This window comes from Mus caroli, chromosome 15, assembly GCF_900094665.2.
Source record: "Mus caroli chromosome 15, CAROLI_EIJ_v1.1, whole genome shotgun sequence".
Classification (NCBI taxonomy): Eukaryota; Metazoa; Chordata; class Mammalia; order Rodentia; family Muridae; genus Mus; species Mus caroli.
The window spans coordinates 74258405-74268490 of record NC_034584.1 but is presented as its reverse complement, the minus strand read 5'-3'; the positions used below and the strand labels follow the sequence as shown (position 1 = coordinate 74268490).

Below are 10086 nucleotides of genomic sequence, written 5' to 3'. Positions count from 1 at the left end.
GAGAGCCCATCCAGTTTGGCTCCTCCCAGCTCCTCTTCCCTGAATGGCTTAGGCGGGTGGGGCTGGTAGGGGCACTGATTGCCCGGTCATACATCTGCAATACCAGAGAGGACCCGGGACATACATATACCAGCCCTCCTCCTTCCACTTCATTCCCAACACCCCTCCTTCCCCCGACTCTTTGCCCCATTAAGTTCAAGACATTTTTTGTTGTCTTTGTTGATGGTGGTACAGGGGATGGGACCCAGGGCCTTGTGCATGCTGGGCAAACACTATCACTGAATTACATCCTCAGACAATTTTTTTCCACTTTACTACAAGTCAATTTTACTTAAATCAGGACTGTCCAACAAAATCACTGTTAGCCATTCATGATCTGAATTCTAGTGTATGAATTAAACTACAGTACACATAAAAAGACCATCAGACATTTGTTTTGTAATAAACGTGGTACTGGTATTACCTATTAGTCACCCTTTTAAGACAAACTATTAGGTTTGCCCTTTCTCCTTTTTTAAAAAAGATTTATATTTTATGTATATGAGTACACTGTCGCTGTCTCCAGACACACCAGAAAAGGGCATCAGATCCCATTACAAATGGTTGTGAGCCACCACGTGGTTACTGGGAGTTGAACTCAGGACCTCTGGAAGAGCAGTCTCAGCTCTTAACTGCTGAGCCATCTTTCCAGCCCACAAATACAATTTTAACAAAATATTTTCAGTCTGGTCAGCTGAAACTGTGATGTAGAACTCATGAACTAAAAGGGTTCTCTGGCTAGCCAGGTGTATCAGAGGACCCAGATAGAGGTAGATGCTCTAAAAATAAGAGTTAGAGAAGTATCTGTGTGGTTGCTATTCTAAATCATGTCACCAAAGAAGGAAGGGTAGCTGGGTGGGCTGCTGTGTTTTAACTTCCTGGATGCATTTCTTTCATCTTCAGCGATCTCTTTATGGAGAAGCCTAGAAGCAAGCTGCCAGATGAGCCAATATGCTCCAATTACATTGTCAGTCTACCTCAGGAGAGCTCCTCCTTGTAAGTAACTTACCACCTCCCATCCAGGGACCAGGCTGCATGCACTTACCCGCTTAACTGCCAGTGTGGCGATGCCCAACATAGCTGCTCCACCCACACCCAGCACCAGCCGGGCATTGGAGAGCACAAAATCGATGGCCGTACCAATGCCATTGTCATCCTTCTTCCCTTTGCGCTCACCAGCGCCTGCCATTGCTCACCTGGAAATGAAGACAACACAGCCATCACTGCCTGAGACCACAGAAGCCCCACTTTATGCTCCTCCCCATGTGAAATCTAAGGCTGCACAGAGGGAAGTACCACGGCCCGTGACAGGAAAAGAAATGCCAGTGTATACAGTAGAAAACCTTTCACAGACCTGGGACTAGCAAACATAAGTCCATAATCCATCCAAGTTTTGTACTCCAGTGAAGTACCTCACTGTCTTAGTTAGTTAGGGTTTTACTGCTATGAACAGACACCATGACCAAGGCAACTCTTATAAAGGACATTTAATTGGGGCTGGCTTACAGGTTCAGAGGTTTAGTCCATTATTATCAAGGTGGGAACAGGGTAGCATCCAGGCAGGCATGGTGCAGGCAGAGCTGAGAATTCTACATCTCATCTGAAGGCTGCTAATGGAAGACTGACAGGCAGCTAGGATGAGAGTCTTCAGCCCACACCCACAGTGACATACCTACTCCAAAAAGGCCATACCTCCTATAGTTCCACTCCCTGGGCCACATAGGCTTGTTCAAACATCTGAGTCTATGGGGGCCCATACCTAAACATAGCATAATCCAAAATACATTTAGTCCAAATACCAAAGTCCCTATAGTCTATAGCAATCTCAACAATATTAAAAGGCCAAAGTTCAAAGTCTCTTCTGAGATTCGTCCAATCACTTGACTGTAATTCCCAAATCAAGACAGAAAACCAGCTGCGCAAACTCCAAACTCTTCATCTCCAAGGTTGATATCACAGCAGTCTTCAGATCTCTAACTCCTTTTTCATCTTTGTTGACTGCAACAAACTTCTTTTGATGGGCTGGTCCACTCCCTGTTAACAGCTTTCCTCAGCAGATAACCTATGGCTCTGGCATCGAGAACATCTTCAAGTCTCCAAGGCAACTTCAGTGTTACAGTTTGTTGTTCCAATATCTGGGATCCACACACGAGTCTTCTGGACTTCTCCTTAGGGTTGGTGTCACTTCTCCAGCTCTGCCCTCTGTAGCACTCTAAGTTTGATCCATTCCAATGCTGCTGCTATTCTTGGTGATCAACCCATTGGACTGGTATCTCCAATACACTGGGGTCTTCTGCTGTAGCTAGGCTTCACCAATAGCCTCTCATAGGCTCTCTTCATGGTGCCAAGCTTCAACTCCTTTGCATGGTCCCTTCAGTCCTGGGACATCAACTGCAACTGAGGCTGCACCTTCACCAATGGCCTTCCATGGCNTCTCACAGTGCCGAGCCTCAGCTGCTCTTCATGACCCCTTCGTGCCTTCAAAATTGGTACCAGCTGGGTGACTTTTACACATTATCAAGTATAGCTGCAGCTCAAGGTACAATCTTAGCTATCTATCTCTAGAACACAGCTTCTTTGTGCTCTCAGAAAACACTTCCCAGAAGATTTCACCTCAATGATGCTGGTCTCTTCTTAATCACCACTAATTTCTTAGCTCCAGCTAACCAGCATCAATTTGTCCCCGTAGTCTCCTTCTCCTCTGGAATATACAGCCAGAGCCAAATGACCAAAGCTGCTAAGTTCTGAAGCTTGCGGGAGCTGGAACATTACATCATCACTAGCTTTCNATTTTCCAACCCCTTTACTACCTAACCCTGACTATCCTGGATGCCTGTCTTCTGGTTAATCCCAGTATGTACCACCATGCCTGGATTTAAGCTTATCTGAAATGAACTACAATCCAGAACTGGAAGGCTCACCTGTGATCCTGATCTTGAGGCTGGGAGATACAAGTTACTGACTTGGACCTTGGCATGGTGATCTTGAGGCATAGTGGCTATGAATCCCAGGAGACTAAGGCAAGGAGATCTCTGAGTTCAAGGTCATCTTCGACAAAGAAAGTCCCAGATCCAGGTGTGGTAGCATACACCTTTAATCTGTGCCACACCTGCTGGAGACCTATATAAGGACATTGGAAGAAGAAAGAGTCTCTTCTTCCCCTGCTTGCCTTGTGGGACTGAGCAACTGCTAGATCCTTGGACTTCATTCACAGCTGCTGCTGACCATTGTTGGGGAGAAGGGCTGCAAACAAATTCCCTTACTATATGTAGACTACCCATAAATTCTGTGAAAATAGAGAACCCTAATATACCCACCATACAAAACAAGCCTCCCTACCACTTACAATATGGCTTTGATAGGAAAACAGGGTCTTCCTTTATTTAGCCACTGCTTTGGGAATGTTAGGATTAAGAAGTAGACAGGCATGATGACAGAGGCTTGTAATGGAAGCCACATTAAAAAAAAAAAAAAAAGGACTCACTATCAAATCCAAAAATACTCTTTCCCTCACTATGCTCACAGGACAGCACTTTTCTCTCCTCTATCTTTTACTTTCAATTAAAGCTTCAGGTTCAGGGATATAATGAGAGATTATTTGGCCAATTAGAATATATTCCTACCTCAAATGCACAGATAAGCCAAAGAAAAGTTAAACATGGCATGTACACATGGGGTCAGGTAGGACAGATAAGGTCACCGTCCTTCCAGCCGCCACTGCCACAGAGGTGGCATACGTGACATCCAGCAGAGGGAGAGTATTCTGATCAGGAAAGACAGAACACTCACTCACAAGTCCACAAATGACCTTTTTTTTTTGGGGGGGGGGGGGACTTTTCGAGACAGGGTTTCTCTGTGTAACCCTGGCTGTCCTGGAACTCACTCTGTAGACCAGGCTGGCCTCAAACTAAGAAATCTGCCGGTCTTTGCCTCCCAAGTGCTGGGGATTAAAGGCGTGCGCCACTACCGCCTGGCATGACCTCCATTTTAAGATAACCCTTTATAGGTAGATTTACAAGAAGCAGCAGCACTAGATGCAGAACTCTCTAAACCATCCTTTAAAGAAACAGCAGTAAGGAGGGTTCTTCCAAGTTGGAGTCAGCAGAGGGCTCACTGAGCCTGCCAGTCCTTGGCCCTGCTGTGATCTCAGAAGATCACAGTGGGTGCAGTGTAACAGTAAACATGGGTTTCAGACTCAGGAATCCTGAGACCTGAATACTTGGGCCTGAGCTAATTTGTTAGGTGACCTCAAATGGGCCCCTTAACCCCCAGCTATGATTACTTCATGGCCCAAATCACAGGGCTGTAGTGAGGAGAAGCACTGGTTGGAACAATGCATACAAGTACCTCATCCACTGCAAACCCAGCCTCCAACGGAGGCCATCACTAAGTCAGATTTCCATCCACAGAGAAGGGCTGCAACCCTGTCCAGCTACACTGCCTGCTTTAAGATGAAGCTCAAAGCCGGGCGTGGTGGCGCACGCCTTTAATCCCAGCACTCGGGAGGCAGAGGCAGGCGGATTTCTGAGTTCGAGGCCAGCCTGGTCTACAAAGTGAGTTCCAGGACAGCCCGGGCTATACAGAGAAACCCTGTCTCGAAAAAAACCAAAAAAAACAAAAAAAAANAAAANAAAAAAAAAAAAAAGATGAAGCTCAAACAGCCTCAGAACACAGAAATTCTGCTGGGCTTGATATCAAAGCTGGGAAGCAGGGCAGGCTTGTTAAGGGCCTCCCCAATAATCTAATTCAATACTCACCCCCACCCAAGGACTAAGTGGCACCCCAGACCTGGTATCCTGGAAGAGAGCACCCACAAGCTCACAAAGAGAGAGACAAGGCCTTCAAATCCTCCTCATTCAGGTTACTGTCCCTCCAGTGTCTACCCTGAGTCCACTGCCTCCAACCTCCAGGAGGCATAAGACTCCTCCCCTGGCACGGAGTCAGGCTTGGCTCCTCAGGGCAAGCAAGGAGGAGTTCTGTGTTTAATAGGTACAGTTTCAGATTAACCAGGTTAAAAAGAAAAGTTCTGGGGGGCTGGTGAGATGGCTCAGTGGGTAAGAGCACCCGACTGCTCTTTCGAAGGTCCAGAGTTCAAATCCCAGCAACCACATGGTGGCTCACAACCATCTGTAACGAGATCTGGCGCCCTCTTCTGGAGTGTCTGAAGACAGCTACAGTGTACTTTGATATAATAAATAAATAAATCTTTTTAAAAAAAAGAAAAGTTCTGGAAGCCTGTTGCATGATACTACTGACCACTTTAACCACCTAAAATGGTTTCCAAAGGGGGAAAAAAAAAAACCCACAAAGAAGAGTGACCAGGAGAGAAGGCTGGGGATAACTGCTCTAAACTATTTCCCTAGACACACAGATGATACAATACCTATGTTTCTGCTCAGTGAGGTCATTAAAGCCTTGCAGTTTCCTAGCTAGAAAGCATACAAGTGGAACTTAACTGAATGATAAATCCAGGCATTTCCATTAACCTGCATGTGCAGCTGAGTGCATGTGACAGTAACTAACCGCATGTGCAGCTGAGTGCATGTGATGACAGTAACTAACCCGCATGTGCAGCTGAGTGCGTGTGACAGTAACTAACCCTCATGTGCAGCTGAGTGCATGTGATGACAGTAACTAACCCTCATGTGCAGCTGAGTGCGTGTGACAGTAACTAACCCTCATGTGCAGCTGAGTGCATGTGATGACAGTAACTAACCCGCATGTGCAGCTGAGTGCGTGTGACAGTAACTAACCCTCATGTGCAGCTGAGTGCGTGTGACAATAACTAACCCTCATGTGCAGCTGACTGCATGTGATGACAGTAACTAACCCGCAGTGGATGCAGTGGGTCAGCAAACAGCAGCCCAAAAAGGCCTCAGAAGCAGCTTGCCTCTGGCCTACTCCAGCCTTCCTCCTACCTCTCCTCAGAGGCAAAACGTGTGAAGTAGCAGGGTATGCAGTCTTTAATCCCAGGGGATTGAAAGAGAAGGCAGATGCAGGTGGATCTCTATGAATTTGAAGTCAGCCTGGTCTACAAAGTGAGTTCCAGGCCAGCCAGTGCTACATAGTGAGACCCATCCCAAAATTAACTAACTAGAACTTAGAAGCTATTTCCCTCAAAGCCAACTAAAAAATATCTCACTAAGTGCTGAGAATAGCTCAATGGTAGAGCATTTGCCTTTCATGCTCAAGGCTCCGGGTTCCATCCCAGCATCACCAGCCCCCCTCCACCCCCCCACCCCCCCGCAAAAAAGAAGAAAACCTCTTTGTTTTAACTCTACTTCTCCCGACCTTTCTGTGTAAGTCTGTAGCCACCGGCTGACTACAGGTCTTTCTTAATACTTCCGTTCGAGAAAGGGAACTAGCTACCCAACACCTGACAGAGAAAATGACATTACTTAGGGATCAAAATAAGACCTGAGAAGACAGGCGGGCCTTGCTGAGCCTCCATCTCAATCCATCATTATTTATGCGACATGCCCAGGTCTCTAGTACACCGCTGTCCAATTACTGAACCTAAGCAGAAAACGGGTGACTCATCCTGATTCTGAGTGTTCCACACAAGTTACGAACCATTAGTCCCTCCCCAGAACCATGTCACCCAAGCTGGCCTCAAACTACCTACGTAGCCAGCACTGGCCTTGAACTCCCGATCCTCCTGCCTCCTCTCAGGCGGTATGATTACAGGTATGTATCACCACAGCTGGCTGTTATCTTCATCTTAAAGATAAAGAAACTGAGGTGCATGTCAATAACTAGCCCAGAGTAACTTACATGTCAGTAAAATGTGAATCCAGAGCTTACTGCTGGGAGCACCAATCCACAGGACTCCCAACCAACCTGTGACACCACTAGGCTATAGCTTCATGGAAGCATTCTGGCACATTCCCTGCTATGAGTGTAATGTCTGACACATTTTCTACTGTAATGAATGAACTAACCCTGTGGCATTTGAGGGGTTTGTTTTGCTTTGTTTGTTTCTTCCAGACACAGGCAATTGTTTAGCCTAGGCCAACAAATTTACTACCTGTCCCAGGCTTTCCCAGACATAGTCTGCTGTACAGCCAAAGCTGACCTCAAGTTTACTATCTGTCCCAGGCTAACTGAACTTGCGGTCCTCGGGCCTTAGCCTCCTGACTACTGGGATTACAGGTTAGTGCCACCACATCCAGCTTTTCATTTTCCCTGGATGGCAAGATTTAGCACAATCACAATCAAAACATCAGAGTGTGTTTCAGTAACTCCCTCCTTCTTCAGATCCACCGCCTTTCCCTGAGCAGAGAGGACTCCATGGGCACCCCCAGCTCTGGTCCTATGCTGTCAAAGGCAGGTCTACCAAGTGTAGCTAAGAACTGAAAGACACTATAAGTTCCTGCTTTCTATCTTAGCACGTATACCCTCTACCGACTGGCAAGCCGTGTACCACAGCTATACTCTTAGTCTTTCTTTCTTTTCCTTGTTTTAAAGCACCATCTATGTTGCCCAGGCTAGCTTCAAACTAAGGCTCCTCCTACCTCAGTTTTTTGAGTACTGGGATCACCAGCATGCTGTACAACCATGCCCCAGCTTCAAGCGGCTTCCCTTCAGCCTCTTTCCCCTCCTCTCAGTCAGCTAGCCACCAAGTCCTACTGCTGTCTATGCTGTTACAGTACACATGCCGACTAGGCTATGGTACACAGGACCAGCTCACTACTCTATCATCTGCTCCAGGGTCTCTCACCAATTTGTTCTCCACACTACCCTGGCACTCTAAGACAAAAATGTGACTGTCATTCCCTTCTTAGACAGCTGTGATGAGCCAGGAGGTAGTAGTAGTGCATACCTTGAATCCCAGCACTCAGGAGGCAGAAGCAGGTGGATCTCTGTGAGTTCTAGGACAGACAGGGCTGCACAGAGAAAACCAAAGGCTGTGACAGTCCCCCAGTCAGATACTAGGTTCCACAACAGGAAATTAAATGTCCTTCTGTCCATGGCCCAAAGTCCACTCTGTCATAGTCCTTGTTCCATTCTAACCACAACCAGACACATTTCCAGGCTACCACGTGAAGTTTCCACCCAGCCATTTGTTTATTCTCTCCCACTGCAGCAAGCTCCTGTTTCTCATTTGAAGCAGACCTCAAACATCTTTTCTGTAACTACACAAGTCTCTCCTACCAACCAAGAGAAAGCCATCTTCATTCCTATCTCCACAGCTTTTATACAAGCCCTGGCATAGCCCTGTTCATATCTGAATTACTGCCCACTGATTTTGAATTCCTCCTTAGTCTGAGGTTGTTTTTTGTTTCTAAGATTTATCGTATCATCATCTATGCACCATGTGTGTGCCCAATGCCTGTGGAGATCAGAAGAGATCATCAGATCCCTTGAAACTGGAGTAATGGACAGTTATGAGCCATCTTATGAGTGCTGGGAATTGAATCTGGGTCTTCTGCAAAAACAAGTGCTCATAACCACAGAATCATGTCCCTAGCCCTAGTCTAAGTTCTTAATGGACTCTTTCTTCTCTAGCCCCAGAGCCTAGGCATCTAAGAGACCTACCTCTGAAAGGTTCCTGAATTAAACATGGCCATCGCATGGCACTGGGGCTTCTTGATGGCAATGTCCTCAAGAGTAAATAGAGCTAGGGCCAGGGAGATGGCTCAGTGGATAAAGACAGTTGCAGACAAGCCTGAAGAACAGTGTTCAAACCCCAGGATCCCCAAAATAGAGAGACAGAGCTCCCACAAGTCTTCTGGCCTCCCCATGCATGCTGAGGCATACACAGCCACACCCCAATAAACCAATGCAACTTTAACTTTACAAAAGGGCACAAGAACACAACCACTCATATTTAATATTCTCAAATATATGAGAGTCTGTGAAATAAAATGCCAGTTCTGTTCTGGTGGGGCTTGCAAACGACCCATCTGCAGCATGCCACTTTCAGTGCTGTCTGTACACGGTCTCACCGAACCCAGAGGTTAAGGACTACTACTTCTACTTCACAGATAATCAAGGTTTAGAGGGTCGCCTGTATCCCACAGCTACTAGTTAGCAGTGCAGGATTTGAAGGCAGGCACTAAATATGATTGTTATACCAACTATGCAGTAATGATAAGCTTGTGTTTCAGCAAACATGGTGTGTGTGATGCAGTCTAACTGAGCACACAAGCTGACCTGGAACTGAACTCTGATGACTTTAGCCACTCGTTTCTAATATTCTCATATATAAAGTACTCTGACATAAAATGATGCCAACTCTGTTCTGGTGGGGTTTGTAATCCAGTAAAGGACCCACATCTATTGGTGTGTGTGTGTGTGTGTGTGTGTGTGTGTTGGTTCGAGACAGGGTTTCTCTGTGTAGCCTATACTTTATCTAGTGAGTTTTAGCGAGTAAAGAACATACTCTGATGACAAAGGTCTTCCGTTTCCTAGCTTCTTGCCCAGAAAGAAGAAACCTCTAGGACCAAGGATTGATCTACCTACCTGAGGCTTCCTAATGCATCTGTGAGGTGGGGTGGGGAGCCGGGAGTGTCTCTGAAGGCACCTTTGTCTTCGTCTTGGGATTGGGGTAGGAGGGGAGAAGAGGATCCTAGATAAGGCCTCCTAGTTTGCTATGGAGGAAGACCAGGCCCTTCTCCAGCTGCTTCTCTCGAGCCTCCAGATTCTCAAGCTTCTGATTTTTCCTGAATTCTCGGCGGATGGAAGCAAAGTAGAAGTCTCGATCGGTGTAGCGAAGCTCTCGGCCTTGGCGCAGCAGAGCCCGGTACAGACGCAGCACTGCCTCTCGGCTCCACGGGGCCATGGGGGACCGACGAGTACTAATTGTCACACTCTACAGAGAAGACGCAGAAGGCTAGAGTCAGAACTGATGACAGCAGGGCCTGCTAGACACTGTGTGTGTGTGTGTGTGTGTGTGTGTGTGTGTGTGTGTGTTGGAGGGGAGGGAGGGATGGCAGGGGTTCTTAATGCCAGACTCAGAGACTTCCAAGGACTCATGGCAAAGCTGGGATCAGCTTCCTCCCTGTAAACAGCCCCTCCTGGAGAAGTTCGTTTAAGGCTCACCAG

At 46.8% G+C, this 10086-nt stretch overlaps 1 protein-coding gene across 2 annotated transcripts in view; it reads right to left on the bottom strand.

The window, feature by feature from the left end:
- Mief1 (mitochondrial elongation factor 1) overlaps window positions 1–9608 on the bottom strand; it is a 13889-nt gene extending 4281 nt beyond the window's left edge. The window contains exons 1-2 of one of the 2 annotated variants that reach the window (XM_029469897.1): window positions 9505–9608; window positions 1085–1235 (exon numbers count right to left, since the gene is read on the bottom strand). In XM_029469897.1, the coding sequence (XP_029325757.1) occupies window positions 1085–1228 (144 nt within the window). In that variant the 5' untranslated portion in view covers window positions 1229–1235; window positions 9505–9608. The remainder of the gene's footprint in view (window positions 1–1084; window positions 1236–9504) is intronic. The other variant, XM_029469896.1, reaches the window with a different exon arrangement.
- Between the last annotated feature and the right edge of the window lie 478 nt (window positions 9609–10086).